The sequence below is a fragment of the Saccopteryx bilineata genome, chromosome 3 (genome assembly GCF_036850765.1).
Source record: "Saccopteryx bilineata isolate mSacBil1 chromosome 3, mSacBil1_pri_phased_curated, whole genome shotgun sequence".
In the NCBI taxonomy this organism is placed as follows: domain Eukaryota; kingdom Metazoa; phylum Chordata; class Mammalia; order Chiroptera; family Emballonuridae; genus Saccopteryx; species Saccopteryx bilineata.
Window position 1 is genome coordinate 236,910,696 of NC_089492.1, and position 20,218 is coordinate 236,930,913.

Here is a 20,218-nt window from a genome sequence, read left to right on the forward strand (position 1 = left end):
GAAAAAATGGAGAACTGACAATGACATATGAAATCCCTCTCCAAACCCTTAAAAAGATAACAGATTATTATTGATAACATGAAGCAAGATAAATAATTGCAAAGATCAACCAATTAGAAATACTGGACATTAAAAACATTAATGTAAAAAAAAATAGCAGCTCTGCCTTATCATATAAGCTACTGCATGAATTATATCATTCACATCTCCAAAAGAACCCTACAAAGTTGGTATGACCCTATTATGTAGATGAGGAAAACAAAGAAACTCATTAAGCATTATTCTTAGCCTCTATCCTGTGCTGTAAGAGGTTAATAGGTTAAATAGAATACATGACTGCAAAACAGGACAGTGATCCGAAAGATCAGTTCAAAGAAATCTCCCAGAAGACATCAGCAAAGGATAAAGGGAAAATGCAAACAAAATAAAAGAGAAAAAACAAGGCAAGGAGAGGCTAGAAGTGCCAATCTATAAAAAAATAGGAATTCCTGGAGGAGGAAACAAAGGAGGAAATCTTTGAAGATATAATGGCTAAGAATTTTACATTAAAAAAAATTTTAAAGACCACCAAATGAAAGGGTTTATAGTGTTCCACATATAATGTATAAGGATAACACATAGCTAGTCACATTATTTTTGGTGTGAAATTTAAGAACATCAAAATCGAAACAAAATGCTAAATGCTTTCAGTGGGAAAGAACCTATCTCCAAAGGAACAAGAAGCAAATGAGTATCATCTCTTCTCTCAGAGCATCAGCATTGGATTCAAGAAGGCAACAAACAAATATTTTCAAAGTGCTGCAGAAAAAGAAATTTGAATCTAATAATACCTCGAAGGTAGTAAGTATTCAATAAGTAACTGGAATAAATGCCACTAAGGAGGGAAAAAAAGCAAAAAAAAAAAAAAATGGGGGCACATTTGCTAAGGGAAGTATGAGAAAAGTTGAATGAATGAATCGAGATGACTTTTATGTTTCTATAAAGTTGGAGCCACGATCACCTGATAGAATGGACAAAGTCAGGACTAGAGTGAAGGTCTGCGACAGTTGCTGTAGAAAATGGAAAGGGGCAGCTGATGAGAGACGAGCTCGTTTTGCTGTGGGACCAGCTATAATGTATGTCATACATGCGTAATGGAATCAAGACACCTAATTGTGTTTCTCCAAGAGGACACAGTACCCTGGCTACAGAATTAGGTGTCTGGATGGATTCAGAATTGTAAACTCAGAAAATATAATTTAACAAAGAGACAATTTAACCAAAGGCAATAAAACTGATAGTGAAAAGGTGGCTAGAGAGGTGAATTATGCAAGGAAGAATATGAAAATGACAGAGAAACCTAATAGAGGAAAAGACAAACTATGAAAAAAGAGAGAAGGGATCTGGGACCAGAGTTGAGCTCAAAGAATAAGAGGAGGGGGGAAGAGAAGGAGACAAACAACAATCACCTGTCTGTTCTTCCTTCCCCTAATCTCATCTCGCCAACTCATCTACAAACCACTTTCAGACTAATCTGTTGACAGCTTAACTCTGATCCTGTAACTACCTTGTTTAGGTACATTTTAAATTCCCCACTGCTCATTAAATTTAATCCAAATTCTTTTTTTTTTATTTTTTTAAAATTTATTGATTTTAGAGAGAGAGGAAAGGGGGGGGAGGGAGGAAGAAGAAGAAAAAGAAAAAAAAAGAGATAAAGAGAAAGAAAGAGAGATAAAGAGAGAGAAACAGGAGGATCTGTTTCCGTATGTGCCCTGACCAGATGGAACTGGCAACCTCTGCACTTCAGGAGGACACTGTAAACAAGCTAGACAGCTATCCAGCCGATCTCAATCTCAATTCTTTGAGTGCTCAACAGTGCTCCCTGATTTGGCATCAACCAACCATTTCTCCATATATCCTTTTATACACTTAGTCCATCTAGGACCATACACCGCTCTTCAAGCAGGCAAATTCAACTCACACTACTGCTTGAAAGGTTTTGTTCCACACAGAATTTGACCACTCTCTCTCCCTCCTTATAAGTACCAGATTTAACAAAGAAAAATAAAGAATGCCTAGTTAAATCTGGGTTTTAGATAAACAATGAACAAATTTTAAAAATCTGTTTCCACTGATTTGAGAGAGAGAGAGAGAGAAAGGGGGTGAAGGGGAGAGAAGGGGAAGAGGGAGGGAGTGTGCAAGAAAGAGAGAGAGAGTATCAACTCATTGCTCCACTCAGTTGTTCCAATTAGTTGTGCACTCATTGGTTGCCTCTTGTATGTGCCCTGACTGGAGCTCAAACCCACAACCTTGGTGTGCCAGGACAACGGTCTATCCACTGAGCCACCTGGCCAAGGCCAATAATTTTTTAATATATGTCTCATGCAAAGGCTGTATTTATCTGGCAGTCCTATTGTCCATCCCCCAACAACACATTTCAAACTCATACTTGAATGTCACAATGAAATATTACCTCTGTCATGAAGTCCTCCCTGGTCCCTTCAAAAGTGTATTCCTTCCGGTCCTGGCCGGTTGGCTCAGCGGTAGAGCGTCGGCCTGGCATGCGGGGGACCCGGGTTCGATTCCCGGCCAGGGCACATAGGAGAAGCGTCCATTTGCTTCTCCACCCCCACCCCCTCCTTCCTCTCTGTCTCTCTCTTCCCCTCCCGCAGCCAAGGCTCCATTGGAGCAAAGATGGCCCGGGCGCTGGGGATGGCTCCTTGGCCTCTGCGCCAGGCGCTAGAGTGGCTCTGGTTGCGGCAGAGGAACGCCCCGGAGGGGCAGAGCATTGCCCCCTGGTGGGTAGAGCGTCGCCCCTGGTGGGCGTGCTGGGTGGATCCCGGTCGGGCGCATGTGGGAGTCTGTCTGACTGTCTCTCCCCGTTTCCAGCTTAAAAAAAAAAAAAAAAGTGTATTCCTTCCTTCATTCAATGAACAAATATTTACTATGCTAAGTGCTAGGAATAAAAACTGTGAAGAAGGAAGAGTCTATCTGCCTGGAGCTCCCAGACTGGAGAAGTACAGAGCAATAAGGAGCCAGTTACAATAGAGAAGTAGGTACAATGTCCCATGTGAGCAAAAAATAAAGCACACATCTTCCTCTACTTGTACTATGGATACGTAGAACAATTCGAAAAAAAAGAGGCATGTTATACTAAAAATTTAGAGCAGGACAGGAACTCAAAATATTTGAGTTGATGAAAAAAATAAGATGAATACACTTGAGGAAACACAATTTCTTCTTCTGTAATCACTCTGGGCTTGATTTGACAGAGATATCATTCACCAAATTTTTAAAAAGAAGAATGTCTCTATGTAGTGGCAAGAAAATGAAGGTCCAATCAACGGTAATAAGTTTGAATAGATATTAACAGTTTCAGAGTTTTGTATGTAATAAAGGACAAAAAACTCACCACATGTTGAGCTGCTATCAGTGCTGCTAGCGTGCTCCGCCCCGGGGCTCCAGGGGCGCAGAAGGAAACGTGGATTCGGCTGCCCTGGACGGCCATACCGTCAGCTGCCTGCAGAACCTCCTCAGCGTGCTCGGCAGTGGTGTATTCGACCACGGCAAAGCCACCAATGTAGCCACCTTCATCCTGTGCAAGCTGATGTGATACAGTTTATTAAAAAAGAATTCTGTTATTTAGTTAGGTATAGTTATATATAGTGGTGTTTTTCAACCACTGGCTGACAGACTGGTCCACCAGAAATTTTGTGCATGTCTGTAAAAGGATTAACCACCCTGAAGTTGTATGAAGCTTATAGACCCAATGATCTCAGCTGAATTCACATATGCTCAGGGTGATTTCTGCCTTAGAAGTCCCTGAAATAACTCCCCTATTTCCACTGGTCCCCAAGTGTAAAAAGGTTGAAACCACTAATTTACAGTATATAATTTTCAAATCAAGAACAAATGCATGATACTGGTGAACATAATATGTTCTTTTTACAAAATAATTTACTAGTTTCCTAGTTCTTCTGGAAGACAGGATCATAAACATTATTTTGTCATATTTTTTGAATTCTTTGACTTTCCAATTTATTTTAAAAGTCAAAGCCCAAATGATAATATTCCCTATATATTAAGAAATAGACATAACTATAATTTATAGGAAAACATGGTAACACAATAATGAAAACTTTCTTTAAAATAAATTCATCAGGTACATGAACAATAATACATACTGAAACAATTATTTGACCACATACCTTTATAAAATTAAAGTCGTACTATCAAGAGAAGAAAGGAAGAACCATATTCAACTTTCATTCCAATATTTTAGGCAGATCCCAGATCTTTGGTTCAGTATACCAAAGCAAACCTTATTTGGGAGTACTATGCCCCAGATTTATTAAAATACCATATGCAATATACAGTATTTATTTCTGAATGTGCCCTAAATAAACTCCTAAAATGAAGAACTAGACTTATTTCCAGTCACCCACCTGTAAGAGTGTAAAGGAAGATACTGAAGTCCTGGTTCTGTAAAGATTGGTACAAAGAGCAAAAATAAGAGCAAAATAAGACACTAAAAAGTTTCTAAGTTTTGAACTTGTGTGAATCATCTTAAACACACACTAGAAAGTGGTTAATGAGATAAAATTCAGCTTGGTGCATCTTTGAGAAGACATGTGAACAACACTTCTATTTGTATTTGGCCCCTCATAAGTTAATATTACAATAAAATAATTTCTAGTTTCTTTTCTTTTTTGAAGCTTAACTTCTACTTTCTTGTATAGTAGACCAAATTTCAATTTTCCCTCATATTCTTCTTCCTTTAAAAACTGTCCTCATATGTCTTTTTCCTCATAAAACTTTTTTCCAATAGCATGGGAGAAAGGGAAAATATCTACTGTGTCCATATATTTCTCCTACAACCCAGTGCCCTTAGAATCCAAGCCAAATCTTAAAATGAGATTCATAAACCCATTAGTCTCTTTGGTCTCTTTTAATTAGAGATTGTGTCTTTAATATAGTCTGTGTCAACCTGCCGAGCAAAGGAGCCTGAATTTAACAGATCCACTGATAAAGGCATCACAAAATTGTATTCATTAATCTTTTGAAAACTTCAAAAACTTTCTTATTTTTATTATTCCTGGTTCATTAGGATAGCCTCATGCCTATATAAATTATAATGCCGTTTTAAGTCTTTCCAAAGACAAAAACTATCTAAGTTCATAGCATACTTTTAGAGAAGATTATTTCAGTTCAATATAAAAACCATTCAAATATATAGTCTGACTTGTGATCTAGTTAATTTTTCAGTTTTTAAAATATTTTAACAGAATCTAAATGATCATGCACAAATAGTGTAATGAACATTTTTCTCCCAGATGGCAAGCTAGACTAGATAACCTCTCAGGTTCCCTCAACTATGGGATTCGTAATTCATATACAACTTGTAATAAATGGTTTTCCCCTCTCATTTATTTTCAAAGGCCTCAAAGAATCATGTTTGACTATATAATATTACTAGACAATTTTTTTGTATAAAGAATAGCAAATCGAGGCTGGCCAGGTGGTGGTGCACTGGATAGAGTGTCAACCTGGGACACTGAGATCTCAGGTTCGAAACCCAAGGTTGCTGGCTTGAGCGTGGGCTCATCCAGCTTGAATGCAAGCTCACCGGCTTGAGCACGGCGTAACTGGCTTGAGCATGGGTTCATGGAAATGATCCCATGCTCACTGGCTTGAAGCACAAGGTCACTGGCTTGAGCAAGGGGTCATTAGTTTCTCTACTCCTCCCAGTCAAGGCACATATGAGAAGCAATCAGTGAACAACCAAAGTGCCACAACTACAAGGTGATGCTTCTCATCTCTCTCCCTCCATCCCTCCCTCTATTTCTCTCTCTCTTGCGAAGAAGAAGAAGAAGAAGGAGGAGGAGGAGGAGGAGGAGGAGGAGGAGGAGAAAAGGAAGGAAGGAAGGAAGGAAGGAAGGAAGGAAGGAAGGAAGGAAGGAAGGAAGGAAGGAAGGAAGGAAGGAAAGGTAAATCAATAAGGTAATCAACTTTCAATAACTGGTTAGATATTTGATAAAAAAAAATTGTCACAGAATTTTATAAAGTTCTTGGATGGTTTCTTTGATTCTTATTATATTGGAACTGGAGATGTGAAAATTTAAGAAAACATGGTAGCACCTGACCAGGCGCAGTGGGTAGAGTGTTGAACTGGGACACAGAGAACCCAGGTTCAAAACCCCGAGGTTGCTGGCTTGAGCAAGGGGTCACTCATGCTGCTGTAGCCCCCGGGTGAAGGCACATATGAGAAAGCAATCAATGAACAACTAAGGTGCTGCAACGAAGACTTGATGCTTCCTATCTCTCTCTTCCTGTCTGTCTGTCCTTATCTGTTTCTCCTTCTGTCTCTGTCACAACAAAACATGGTAGCATTAATCACATATATATGTACATATATATGTATTTATGTACATATACAATTACATATCTGATTCCAAACCCTACTACAATTGTAGAGACTCGACAAATGTATAATTAAAGAAAGGAGGAGTAAGAAAAGAAGGGAAGAAAGTTCATCAGTTGCTATCTTACATCTGTAAGGGAAGAAGTTTTATATAGTATGCATTTTTGTCCATTTAGTTGAATATATTTAATTTTACTATGATAAAGAACTTGAAAATTTTTAAGTGTTAGCTTTCATGATTCTTTCTAAAAGTCTCACTTACCATGACATCATTAAGACAAAACTATATATTCTCTTTAAACTTCATTATACTCTTCTATCTTCCATTATATCATTTTTCATACAGGATTTACAATTATTAGATTACTTGTCAGTCTCTTCTACAACATTGTGAAGTATTGAGAGAGTATCTTTCTATTATCTATATTTCTGACATTTAGCAATATAGTATCTAGCACAAAAAATGTGATAAATAAAATTCGGATGGACAAATGGATCAATGAATGAGTAAATGATATAATCAATAGATGAATGGAGTAATCAATGGATAAAAGGTGAATGAGTAATGGATTTGCTAAGACAGACTTAACTATATAACAATATAGTTGGGCCCATCAACAAAAGGAGCTGATTTAAAATCTACCATGAGATTAAAGTTTTCATTATAGACTAATGTAGAATTACATTATCCATTGTGATATTCATAGGTACATATAATAAATTTTTTAGTGCATGTAGAATGGATACATATGCAGATATTTTAAAATATTTCTAATGATATCTTAACACATACCTGGCAAAACACAGGTTTATGTATACTGGAAAATAATTGCAACAGCTCCTCTGAATCCTTGTAGTCAGTAGGGAGTTTATCTACACAAAGGCACTTAGAATGAATGAGATCTGCAGCCAATAGATTAACATCCATCCATTGTGCAAAGAGAGCTGATGCTCCCAACTGTTTGCCCAATAGCTCCAATCTAGCTTTTGCAGCAAAGTCCTTTTTCATGTATTCCACAAATCCATAGCCTTTGGAATGACCAGTAACTTCACTGTAGACTAGAAAACATCTCTCGATATTTCCATAAGCCCGGACAAGTTCTTCAAACTCTTCTAATGTAAAAGAAGTGGGCAAGTTAGTAATACACAGCAAAGCATCTGTTGGCTGGAGCTGGACAATTAAGTCTTTTCCGCGAAAAGAATATTGATGAAACATCTGAATTGCGTTCTGGGCTTGTTCCCCATTCAATAAGGTAACAAAAGCTGAAAGATAAAACAAAGTTTACTGAGTCTGTGTTTTCAAACTTTTTTGATTATGACTCAGTAAGAAATACATTTTTTGTCTATGACTCAGTATACACATACATATATACTTCTGAAACAAAAGTATCAGGAATACTATTGCCATATGCAAAGCAAACAGATACAGTCTATTCTCTACCATTGCTTTTTAGTACTGACACCTCCACGTAACTAATACCATGACCAGTAATTCAAGTTAAAAATATAAAATTATATTAGGAATTCCACGGCAGCAAGATACTACAATATTCTGGGGTGTTTTTCTTTATTATAACCTTTTCAAACTACATACAGATTTTACTTTTCACCCTAGCAAACTGTAATACAAAACTTTATGAAGGTTAAAAACTTTTCTTTCTGTGAACTGTTTCTTTACTACCAAAAACGCAATGGTTTGGTATTGCCAATAAAGTTAAGTCTCAACTCAGTTATACCCTTCAAGGCCCTTTATGATCTGACTCTAGACTTTTTAATTGCCATACTTTTTCCCTTCTCACCAGTTATTTATTCTCCAAAAACACTGTCGCACCCTAGATATCAAGTTGTTTCAGGCACTTCTATATTCACTACACACCTAACCCCCCTTCTACAAGATCTTGTCCCTTGTCTTCAGCCACCCAAAACCTTTTAGAAGACATTCATCTCCAGCCCAGGGATTACTGTATCATGATCTCCGGAGCCTTCCCCGATGCTCTTTTTCAATCAGAGTGAACAATTCTTTTCTTTATTGAACCTCTGTATTTTGAACATTGCTTGGATTGCTGCACACACCATACTGTATCATATTTGTTTAGATGCCTGCTACCCTACAAAACTATGAGCTCCCTAAATTACTAATGAATGTATCTCTGTCAGCTACCACAGGGTCTGGCACAAAGTAGAGGTTTTATAAATGTTATGCATGAATGTATACACACTTAGATTAAAAATTTAAAAAATAAAAACCTCTTATTTTCCTTCTCTCAGATAACTGCATTAAATCAACCCAAATAAAGCATTTTATGGTAGAATTTAGATAAAATAATAAAGTGAACTTTAAAGTTCAGGCAATAGGGAAAAGGGGTCCCTGATTTTCTTCTACAGCTTCTCCCATTTCTTTCCCAAGGCTACAGATTCTCTTGTAAAAAGTCCAAGATCTTTTCACATTGACTCTTGTGGAAATGGCAGGTGTCACTCTACAGAGAAAAGGCTGTAAAGGATTTCAAGATTAATTTTATTTCAACTTTCCTATTGAAATATAAACATTCCACTGTTGGTCCCAATCCTTTCACAAGTCATAATTTTATTTACCCTCTAACTTTTGCTTGCTCTACTAGTTAATTTGAGACAAATTTCATGGCAAGTAGGCAAAAATTTATTTCCCTAATGCACTGGTCCCCAACCCCCGGGCCGCAAACCGGTACCAGTCTGTGAGCCATTTGGTACCGGTCCACAGAGAAATAATAAATAACTTACATTATTTCCATTTTATTTATTCTTTTTTTTTTAAGAGAGAGGAGAGGGAGAGACAGAAAGAGAAGGTGGGGAGGAGCTGGAAAGCATCAACTCCCATATGTGCCTTGACCAGGCAAGCCCAGGGTTTTGAACCGGCGACCTCAGCATTTCCAGGTCGACGCTTTATCCACTGTGCCACCACAGGTCAGGCTCCATTTTATTTATATTTAAGTCTGAACGACATTTTATTTTTTTTTAAATGACCAGATTCCCTCTGTTACATCCGTCTAAGACTCACTCTTGACACTTGTCTCGGTCATATGATACATTTATCCATCCCACCCTAAAGGCTGGTCCGTGAAAATATTTTGACATTAAACCGGTGTGTGGCCCAAAAAAGGTTGGGGACTACTGCCCTAATGTATCCTATTATAATACAATTATTTATTATCTACTATACAAGCTCTGGTTGTAAGGTCATAGTTTGTAACTGTAACCAGGTTTTATTAACCTATTTATTATCTGGTTCTTCAAGCACCAACATAGTTACTGAAATCCAAGACAACATTATTTAATACAATTATTGAGTTTCTTTGTTGTATTATTTTAGTGGGTGATTTAGGGTTTACAATATACATCTTTAATTTATCACAGTCTATCATCAAGTGATATTGACCACTTCATGTATAGTCTAAGAACTTAACAACAGTGTAGATCAATTTACCCCCTTCCAGCCTTTATATTGTCATAGAATTTAATTCTACATGTTATATCCTCCATAAGACAGTGTTATTATTTTCACTTTAAACAGTCAATTATCTTTTAAAGAGATTTAAATATTAGTTGTTTTTTTAAATGAGGGGAGATAGACTCCCGCATGAGCCCCAACTGGGATCTACCCTGCAACCCCCGTCTGGGGCCAATGCTTGAATCAACTGAACCATCCTTAGCACCTGAGGTTGACGCTCGAACCAACTGAGCCACTGGCTGTGGGAGGTGAAGAGAGAGAGAAAGGAGAGAGGGAGGGGGAGAGAAGTAGATGGTCTCTTTTCATGTGCGCTCTGACCTGGGATTGAACCGTCTGCATACCAGGCCAATGTTCTATCCACTGAGCAAACTGGCCAAGGCCAAGATTAAAATATTAAGAAAACAGTCTTTACCCACATAATGACCATATCTGGTATACTTCATTTATCAGTGTAGATTCAGATTTCCATCTAGTACCTTTTCTTTCTGCTTAAACATTATACTTCCTTAAACATTTTCTGTAACACAGGTCAGATGGTGAAGAATTCTTTCAGCTTTTCACTTCACTCTCATTCTTGAAGACATATTTAGTGAGTAAATAATTCTATGCTGATTGTTTTTCTCTTTCAGTAAAGAAAGAAAAAAAATTGCCCTATGTTTTTCTCAATTGCTCTGTTTTCAAATAAAATTATGGTCATCTTTATCTTCATCCCCATACAGGTAACGTAGTATTTTTTCCTGGCTGCTTTTAAGATTTTTGTTTTATCACTAAATGCAAGCAATTCGATTAGAATGTGCCTTCTCGTTTTCTTTGTGCATTTGTGCTTGGGATTGGTTAAGTGTTGAAAATCTCTGGGTTTAGCATTTTCACCAAACTTATAAATTTTTCAGCCATTAAGTCTTAAAATTTTTTTCTGTATTCCCCCCATCCTCTTTCAGAGCCTCCCATTACTCTTGGACTCCTGAAGTAATCCAACAGCTTATTGGTGCTCTATTCATGTTTTATCGCCTCTTTTGGGGGTTTCATTTTAGATAGTTTCTATCTCTATGTATTCACATTCAGTAATCTTTCTTCTACAATGTCTAGTTTCTGCTGTTAATCCCATCTACTCTATATTTATCTCAGACATTGTCATTTTCATCTCTTGAAATTTGACTTGGTAGTTTTTAGTATCTTCTATATCTTCACTTAATATGTTTAATCTTAACTATAATTTCTTGTACAGATGTAACATTGTTATAAAAACTTTTAAGATAGATTTTCATTAATTCTTTTGTTTCAATTCCAAGTAGTCTTGATTGATTGATTTTCCCCCTTATTTGGGTTGTATTTTCCTGCTTCTTTGCCATCTTTGGTAATTTTTTATTTTGTCAGACTATAATGTTACTTTCTTGGGTGCTAGATGTTTTTGCATTTATAGAAATATTAAGTTTTGCTCTAGGATGTGGTTATGTTACTAGAAAACAGCTTCATCTTTTCTGGTCTCACTTTTAAATTTTGTTGGGTAAAACCACAGTTAATTTTCTTGACTACTGAGACGAGACCCTTGTGAATACTCCTCCTGATGCACCATGACGTATGAGGTTTAAGAAAGGTCCCAGACCGGGCAGGAATTGCATCAACAATGCAGAGACCAAAGTGTAGGAAAGGGGGTTTATTGTAAGTGCCTGGGTGCAGGTGGGCTGAGTCAGAAAAGGGAGTCAGACTCAGGCAGGGAAGGGCGGGTGGGTGGGGTTAGTTTTATACTCTGCTGCCTCTTTCTGGCAGTTTCTTTTGCTGCTGGTTACCTAGGCATCTGGCCTGGGCTTGTGGTATTTTTCTGTTGTTTTGGTTCTTGCCTCCATTGGTAATGGGCTCCTTTTGCTGTTTTACCTCCTGCCTCTGTTGGCAACAGACTCCTGTTTGGTCAACTTAAAGGTTAAGTTTAGTTCATCACATGCTGACTGAGGAAGGGTTGGGAGGGGGCAGTTTTGAGCCCTGAGGACAAATTTTACCCTAACAGTTTATCACCCTGGCTGATGAGAATAGCACTGTTTCTGGTCCTGTGTGAGTTGTGAAGACTGTTACCTCTAATTCCTTTGTCAATATTTAGTAACACTGAAATTGTACATAGCATATGATCCAATAATTTACATTTGGAGAAATAGTTGCAATGTATATTAGAAAACAAACAAAATGACAATTACTGCAGCATCATTTGAAATACTAGAAAGGTTAAAGCTTCCTAAATGCCTACCAGTAATGAACAGCTTAATCAACCATGATAAATTCACAGGACAGAATAATATGTAGCAGTTTACATCAATGAACTAGAGCTATATGTAACAACATGGAACATGGAAAGATCTAAAAAAAAAAGGTTGAATTTTTAAAAAAGGCAAGTTCCTAAATGTAACATATAAAATACCTAGAATATCATTAATGTAAAGTTTTTAAAAACAACAAGAACAGCACTATTTATTGTACATACAGTAAAATTACAGGTATTTATTAGTCTGTACATTGTTATTCTGGTAACAAACAGCTCCACAATCTCAATGGTTTAACAAAATAAAAGGGTTTTGTTGTTGTTGTTCATGCTGCATAACCCATTCTAAAAGGAAGAAAGGAAGGGAGGAGGCTTTGCTCATCATAGTCACTCTGGGGCTTAAGCAGTGGTGATTTAGCCGGTTAGCACCATTCAGCAGAACCAATTCCTAATTTTTTGTTGAGTTCAGCGAACAGATTGTTAAAATGGCACTTGTAATCAGGGTTCTCTCTAAGGTGGGCGTCTAGGCAGCTGCCCAATGTGGAAATCACAAATTTACATTCCTTACGCTTTTTTAACATTCATCTGCACAACAGCGTATTCTAAGTGCCCGTAGTAATGTTCATTCTGTCCACAGGTGAAAAAAAATTGATGAAACTATGCTTGTAATATTTATTTATTCATTTTATAAAACTCATTATACCTCTGATGAAATACTATATTTTAATTCCCTTGTGTTTGTTATTGAATTCAGTAGGAAGTAAGGGCACCAATCAAGAAGCAATATAGAAAGTGACATCAGAGAAATGGCGCCATGAGGAACGCAACTGACAAATCTCACCAAAATTTCAACAAGTTCATCAACCAGAGACAGAAAAATCTATCCTTGGAGCATCCGGGAGTTCCACACACTGAAGGCGAAGGTAGGGTCGAGTGAAAAATTGACAAACTATATAATCAACCCCGAAGGAAATAAGTCGGACAAAAATACACTCTGCCTTCCTCGCTAACCTGAGCAAAGGCTGCTTTCACTTGGAACTGAGAGTCGGGAGGAGCTACGGGTGTGGAGGTAGCTAGGCTGCAGCATGGACGTTTGTTCAAGCCGAGAAAAGAGTGTGCCTGTGGTGAATCGGCCCACGCACAGCGAGCAGCAGCTGCCAGTGGCACGCAGGGAGTGCACCAAAGCAAACTTCCCTATGCCTGAGCTTCTCTGGATGGGCGGGGCACCTCACCCAGCCATTCAAGCTAATAATCAAGTGTCAAGAGAGGGGCACCCAGGCAGCTTGCAGTCCTTTCTGGAGCAGATTGGCGGATCCAATCGCTGAAATTAGCTTAACCCAGTATGCTCATCTCCCAACTTACCTACGTGGCTCTAATTGACAAGATCTCTCTCAGTTCAGTGATCTAAGACAAGAGGCGTGATATCTTTTAGTGCCTCTTCCTAAAGGGTTGGGGCAACTTCTGATTGGCAGAGGTTTCATACTCAGGGATATACACTAAAAAGAGGGACTTGATAGATGTTAAGACCTCCTGTATTGCAGGCAGCAACTAGGGCATCTTCTTCCCAACAAAAACAGGTTACAAAGTGCAGAAAGCCTGGGGAGAATGTTCCCACAGAGTGCTAGGCTACTGAACAGGCCTGGAGGCTCATAGAAAGTCACCTTGAGAGCAATTGGGTCCCAGCCCCGCCTGATTACACTGGCAGCTCTGACCGCCAGAGCCTTACCCAGAGCCCTGCATTGAGTGGGGATAGAGTGGGGATTTGCCAGCTCTTTGAGCTCCTTACTCCCCAGGCAGAGACAGAGGCAGCAGCAGCCTCATAGCTGGATCATCAGTCTGCTAATTCAGGAAAGAGAAACTAGGAGAGAGGCTCTGGGATAACAGGCTCTCTCATTGTCGGAGCCTACAAACGCTAACAAGCCTTGACTACCAATGAGACTGAAACCTAATATATGACATCGCTGTAGAGTCTCATCAACTGCAAATCTCTATCTAAGTGTGCCACAGGGGCAGAGCCTGGGGTACAGTCACCGACCAGGAAGAGGGAGAGGAAAGAAAAAGGAAGAAGAAGTTAACCTCTCAAAATCAAGAAAAATCTACAGACTTTACAACTTGTTCCACTATTTTTTTGTTTCTTTCATCTTCTTGCCTTTATTATTATTATTTCTATTTCCTCCACCTTGGTCCTTTTTTTTTTTTTTTTTTACAGAGATAGTCAGAGAGAGGGAATAGATAAACAGGAACGGAGAGATGAGAAGCATCAATCATTAGTTTCTTGTTGCTCATTGAGACACCTTAGCTGTTCACTGATTGCTTTCTCATATATGCCTTGACCGCGGGCCTTCAGCAGACCGAGTAACCCCTTGCTCGAGCCAGAGACCTTGGGTCCAAGCTGGTGAGCTTTTGCTCAAACTAGATGAGCCTGCACTCAAGCTGGCAACCTCGGGGTCTCAAACCTGGGTCCTTCTACATCCCAGTCCGACGCTCTATCCACTGCGCCACCGCCTGGTCAGGCCACCTTGGTCTTTTTATTCTCTGCCCGTCTTATTTTGTCCTCTTCTTGAACTACACTGCCCATAAGTGTTACATTTTATTTCTTTTCTCCTTCCTTACTCTCCATGAAGGTTATACTCCAAAACTCTTAACTCTCTCTCTCCCTCTTATTATTTTCCTTTTTCTTCTTTCCCCCTTTTTCTTATTTCTCCCACTATATTAGTTTATTCTTTTCTCCTTTTAGTTTTACTCTCAATTAATCCTCAATCACGAAAAAATTATTTAATTTGGGACTCAAGTTTTGTTTTTTTGTGGCATTTTGGGTGCTTTTTACTTCGCTTTTTAACTTATTAGTATTCCTAACAACCCAGGATCTCCATTCTATTTAGTTTTTGCTCCACTTAATACAATAGTTATTTTTTTTCCTTTTTCCTGTTTCCCTATTATCCCTCTCATTATATCTCTTAGTCGACCATCACTTACAAGCAAATCATTTTATACTTGACCCATATTTTTTCCTTTTTTGCATTTTGTGGGTCCCTACTTCCTTTTTTGCCCCTTGAACACTTAGGCCCTCTGTTATACGCAGTTTTTGGTCCATTTATCATAATATAATTCACAGTTTATCACGATATTTTCCTAAGGAGGAGGAGAGAGAAGGGGAAGAGAAGAAAAAAAGGGAGGAGGAATAATAAATTATTGGAATTTTTTTGTTTTTTTCCCAGATTTTTTTACTTATTTTTTTTTAACTTTTTATTCTTTTTTTTTTTTTTTGTATTTTTCTGAAGTTGGAAACAGGGAGGCAGTCAGACAGACTCCCGCATGCGCCTGACCGGGATCCACCGGCGTGCCCACAGGGGGCGATGCTCTGCCCATCTGGGGCGTTGCTCTGTTGTGACCACAGCCATTCTAGCACCTGAGGCAGAGGCCACAGAGCCATCCTCGGTGTCTGGGCAAACTTTGATCCAATGGAGCCTCGGCTGTGGGAGAGGAAGAGAGAGATGGAAAGGAAGGAGACGGGGAGGGGTGGGGTAGCAGATGGGCACTTCTCCTGTGTGCCCAGGCCGGGAATCAAACCGGGGACTCTTGCACGCTAGGCTGACACTCTACCACTGAGCCAACTGGCCAGGGCCTTTTTTATTCTTTATTAATTTTCATTAGTGCTATTAACAAGACCACCCTCAGATGTCATTAAGAAAAAAGAAATCGCCCTGGCCGGTTGGCTCAGCGGTAGAGCGTCGGCCTAGCGTGCGGAGGACCCGGGTTCGATTCCTGGCCAGGGCACATAGGAGAAGCGCCCATTTGCTTCTCCACCCCTCCGCCACGCTTTCCTCTCTGTCTCTCTCTTCCCCTCCCGCAGCCAAGGCTCCATTGGAGCAAAGATGGCCCGGGCGCTGGGCATGGCTCTGTGGCCTCTGCCTCAGGCGCTAGAGTGGCTCTGGTCGCAATATGGCGACGCCCAGGATGGGCAGAGCATCGCCCCCTGGGGGGCAGAGCACCGCCCCTGGTGGGCATGCCGGGTGGATCCCGGTCGGGCGCATACGGGAGTCTGTCTGACTGTCTCTCCCTGTTTCCAGCTTCAGAAAAATGAAAAAAAAAAAAAAAGAAAAAATCGAATATCATGGATACAAAAGATAGAGAAGTAGCACAGATAGATGTGGAAAAATCTATGGAGAAAAAATTTAATACATTGGAAACCTTGGAACTAAATGACAGAGAATTTAAAATAGAAATCCTAAAAATACTCAGAGATATACAAGAAAACACAGAAAGGCAATTTAGGGAGCTCAGAAAACAACTCAACGAACACAAAGAATATATTACCAAGGAAATTAAAACTATAAAAACAAATCAAAAAGAGATAAAAACTCAATTCATGAACTGAAAAATGAGGTAACAAGCTTAGCTAATAGAACAGGCCAGATAGAAGGTAGAATTAGTGACATAGAAGACAAGCAACTTCAGGCACAACAGAGAAAAGAAGAGAGAAACTCAGAAATTAATAAAATGAGAAAGCCCTACCGGAATTGTCTGACTCCATCAAAAAGAATAACATAAGAATAATAGGTATATCAGAGGGAGAAGAGAGAAAAAATGGAATGGAGAATATATTCAAACAAATAATAGACAAAAACCTCCCAAGCCTGTGGAAAGAACTAAAGCCTCAAATTCAAGAAGCAAACAAAACACCGAGTTTCCTAAACCACAACAAACCTACTCCAAGGCACATCATAATGAAAATGGCACAACCAACGACAAAGAAAAAATTCTCAAGGCAGCCAGGGAAAAGAAGAATACAACATATAAAGGAAAGCCTATTAGATTATCATCATATTTCTCAGCAGAAACTCTACAAGCTAGAAGAGAGTGGACCCCAATATTTAAAGCCCTGAAAGAGAGGAACTTTCAGCCAAGAATACTATACCCGTCAAAGCTATACTTCAAATACGAAGGAGAAATAAAAACATTCACAAATACAGAAAAGATGAGGGAATATATCATCAGAAAACCCCCACTCCAGGAAATATAAAAGGGGGTTTTCCAACCAGATTCAAAGAACAAAATAAAACAAAACCAAAGTAAAAGCTTCACCAAATACACAATAAAACCTAATTTAATCTGTGACAACAGATTAAAGGAAAATGAGGTGCAGAAACACAAATAACACAGGGTACTACAATGAATATGGTAGATACGCATTTCATTACTTAATGGTAACCACCCTTGAAAAAACCACCACAGAAGCACATGACTTAAAAAGGATAGCAACAGAGGAAAGAAGTATGGAATACAAACAAAAACAAATGATAGAATAACAAAAGAGAAGAATCAAACAAGATACAAAACTAATAGAAAGCAATTAATAAAATAGCAATAGGGAACCCACAAGTGTCAATAATTACACTAAATGGGCCCTGGCCGGATGGCTCAGCGGTAGAGCATCGGCCTGGCGTGCACAAGTCCTGGGTTCGATTTCCGGCCAGGGCACACAGGAGAGGTGCCCATTTGCTTCTCCACCCCTCCCCCTCTCCTTCCTCTCTGTCTCTCTCTTCCCCTCCTGCAGCAAGGCTCCATTGGAGCAAAGATGGCCCGGGCACTGGGGATGGCTCTGTGGCCTCTGCCTCAGTCGCTAGAATGGCTCTGGACACAACAGAGCGACGCCCCAGAGGGGCAGGACATCGCCCCCTGGTGGGCATGCCGGGTGGATCCCAGTTGGGCGCATACGGGAGTCTGTCTGACTGCCTCCCCGTTTCCAGCTTCGGAAAAATGAAAAAAAATAATAATAATTACACTAAATGTAAATGGATTGAACTCACCAATAAAAAGACACAGAGTAGCAGAATGGATTAAAAAAGAAAATCCAACTGTATGCTGCCTACAATAAACACATCTAAGCAACAAGGATAAAAACAAATTTAAAGCGAAAGGCTGGAAAACAATACTCCAAGCAAATATAATCCAAAAAAAAAAGCAGGCGTAGCAATACTCATATCTGATAATGCTGACTACAAGACAGAAAAAGTACTCAGAGACAAAAATGGTCATTTCATAATGATTAAGGGGACACCGAATCAAGAAGACATAACAATCCTTAATACATATGCACCAAACCAAGGAGCACCAAAATATATAAGAGACAGCTACTTACTGACCTAAAAAAAAACTGACAAAAATACAATCATACTTGGACACCTCAATACACCACTGATGGCTCTAGATCGTTCATCCACACAGAAAATCAATAAAGATATATTGGCCTTAAATGAAACACTAGAGCACCTGAATAGGATAAACATCTACAGGACACTTCATCCCAAAGCAAAAAAGTATACATTTTTCTCTAGTGTACATGGAACATTCTCAAGAATTGACCATATGTTGGGCCACAAAAATAACATCAGCAAATTGAGAAAAACTGAAATTCTACCAAGCATATTTTCTGATCATAAAGTCTTAAAACTAGAATTCAACTGCAAAAAAGAGGGGAAAAAACCCACAAAAATGTGGAAACTAAACAACATACTTTTAAAAAATGAGTGGGTCAAAGAAGAAATAAGCGCAGAGATCAAAAGATATATACAGACAAATGAAAATGACAATACGACATATCAGAATCTCTGGGATGCAGCAAAAGCAGTAATAAGAGGGAAGTTCATATCACTTCAGGCCTATATGAACAAACAAGAGAGAGCCCAAGTGAACCACTTAACTTCACACCTTAAGGAACTAGAAAAAGAAGAACAAAGACAACCCAAAACCAGCTGAAGAAAAGAGATAATAAAAATCAGAGCAGAAATAAATGAAATAGAGAACAGAAAAACTATAGAGAAAATTAATAAAACAAGGAGCTGGTTCTTTGAAAAGATCAACAAAATTGACAAACCCCTGGCAAGACTCACCAAGGAAAAAAGAGAAAGGACTCATATAAACAAAATCCAAAATGAAAGAGGAGAAATCACCACAGACATCATAGATATACAAAAAATTATTGTAGAATACTACGAAAAACTATATGCCACCAAATTCAACAATCTAGAAGAAATGGATAAATTCCTAGAACAATACAACCTTCCTAGACTGAGTCATGAAGAATCAGAAAGCCTAAACAGACCAATTAGCAAGGAGGAAATAGAAAAAACTATTAAAAACCTCCCCAAAAATAAAAGTCCAGGCCCAGACAGTTATACTAGTGAATTCTATCAAACATTCAAAGAAAACTTGGTTCCTATTCTACTCAAAGTCTTTCAAAAAATTGAGGAAGAAGCAATACTTCCAAACACATTTTATGAGGCCAACATAACCCTCATACCGAAACCTGGCAAGGACGACACAAAAAAAGAAAACTACAGACCAATATCTCTAATGAATACAGATGCTAAAATACTAAACAAAATACTGGCAAATCGAATACAACAACATATTAAAAAAATAATACATCATGATCAAGTGGGGTTCATCCCAGAATTTCAAGGATGGTTCAACATACGTAAAACGGTTAACATAGCACACCATATCAACAAAACAAAGAACAAAAACCACATGATCTTATCAATAGATGCAGAAAAGGCATTTGATAAAACACAACACAACTTTATGTTTAAGACACTCAACAAAATGAGTATAGAAGGAAAATATCTCAACATGATAAAGGCCATATATGATAAACCATCAGCTAACATCATATTAAATGGCATAAAACTGAGGACTTTCCACCTTAAATCAGGAAAAAGACAGGGTTGTCCACTCTCTCCACTTTTATTTATCATGGTGCTAGAAGTTCTGGCCAGAGCAATCAGACAAGAGAAAGAAATAAAAGGCATCCATATTGGAAAAGAAGAAGTAAAAGTATCACTTTTTGCAGATGATATGATCCTATACATCGAAAACCCCAAAGACTCCACAAAAAGATTACTAGAAACAATAAACCAATACAGTAAGGTCGCAGGATACAAAATTAACATACAAAAGTCCATAGCCTTTCTATATGCCAACAATGAAATATTAGAAAACAAACTCAAAAAAATAATCCCCTTCACGATTGCAACAACAAAAATAAAATACCTAGGAATAAACATAACAAAGAATGTAAAGG

The 20,218-nt window shown here is 38.5% G+C and overlaps 1 protein-coding gene across 7 annotated transcripts in view; it reads right to left on the reverse strand.

Moving 5' to 3' along the window:
- RAVER2 (ribonucleoprotein, PTB binding 2) overlaps positions 1-20,218 on the reverse strand; it is a 169,246-nt gene that overhangs the window by 78,532 nt on the left and 70,496 nt on the right. For all 7 annotated transcript variants that reach the window (XR_010730442.1, XM_066268976.1, XM_066268975.1 and 4 more), the window contains exons 3-4: positions 7,194-7,663; positions 3,392-3,583 (exon numbers count right to left, since the gene is read on the reverse strand). Coding sequence is in view for 6 of the 7 variants with exons in the window: in XM_066268976.1 (XP_066125073.1) it covers positions 3,392-3,583; positions 7,194-7,663 (662 nt within the window). In the remaining variant the exon portion in view is untranslated. The remainder of the gene's footprint in view (positions 1-3,391; positions 3,584-7,193; positions 7,664-20,218) is intronic.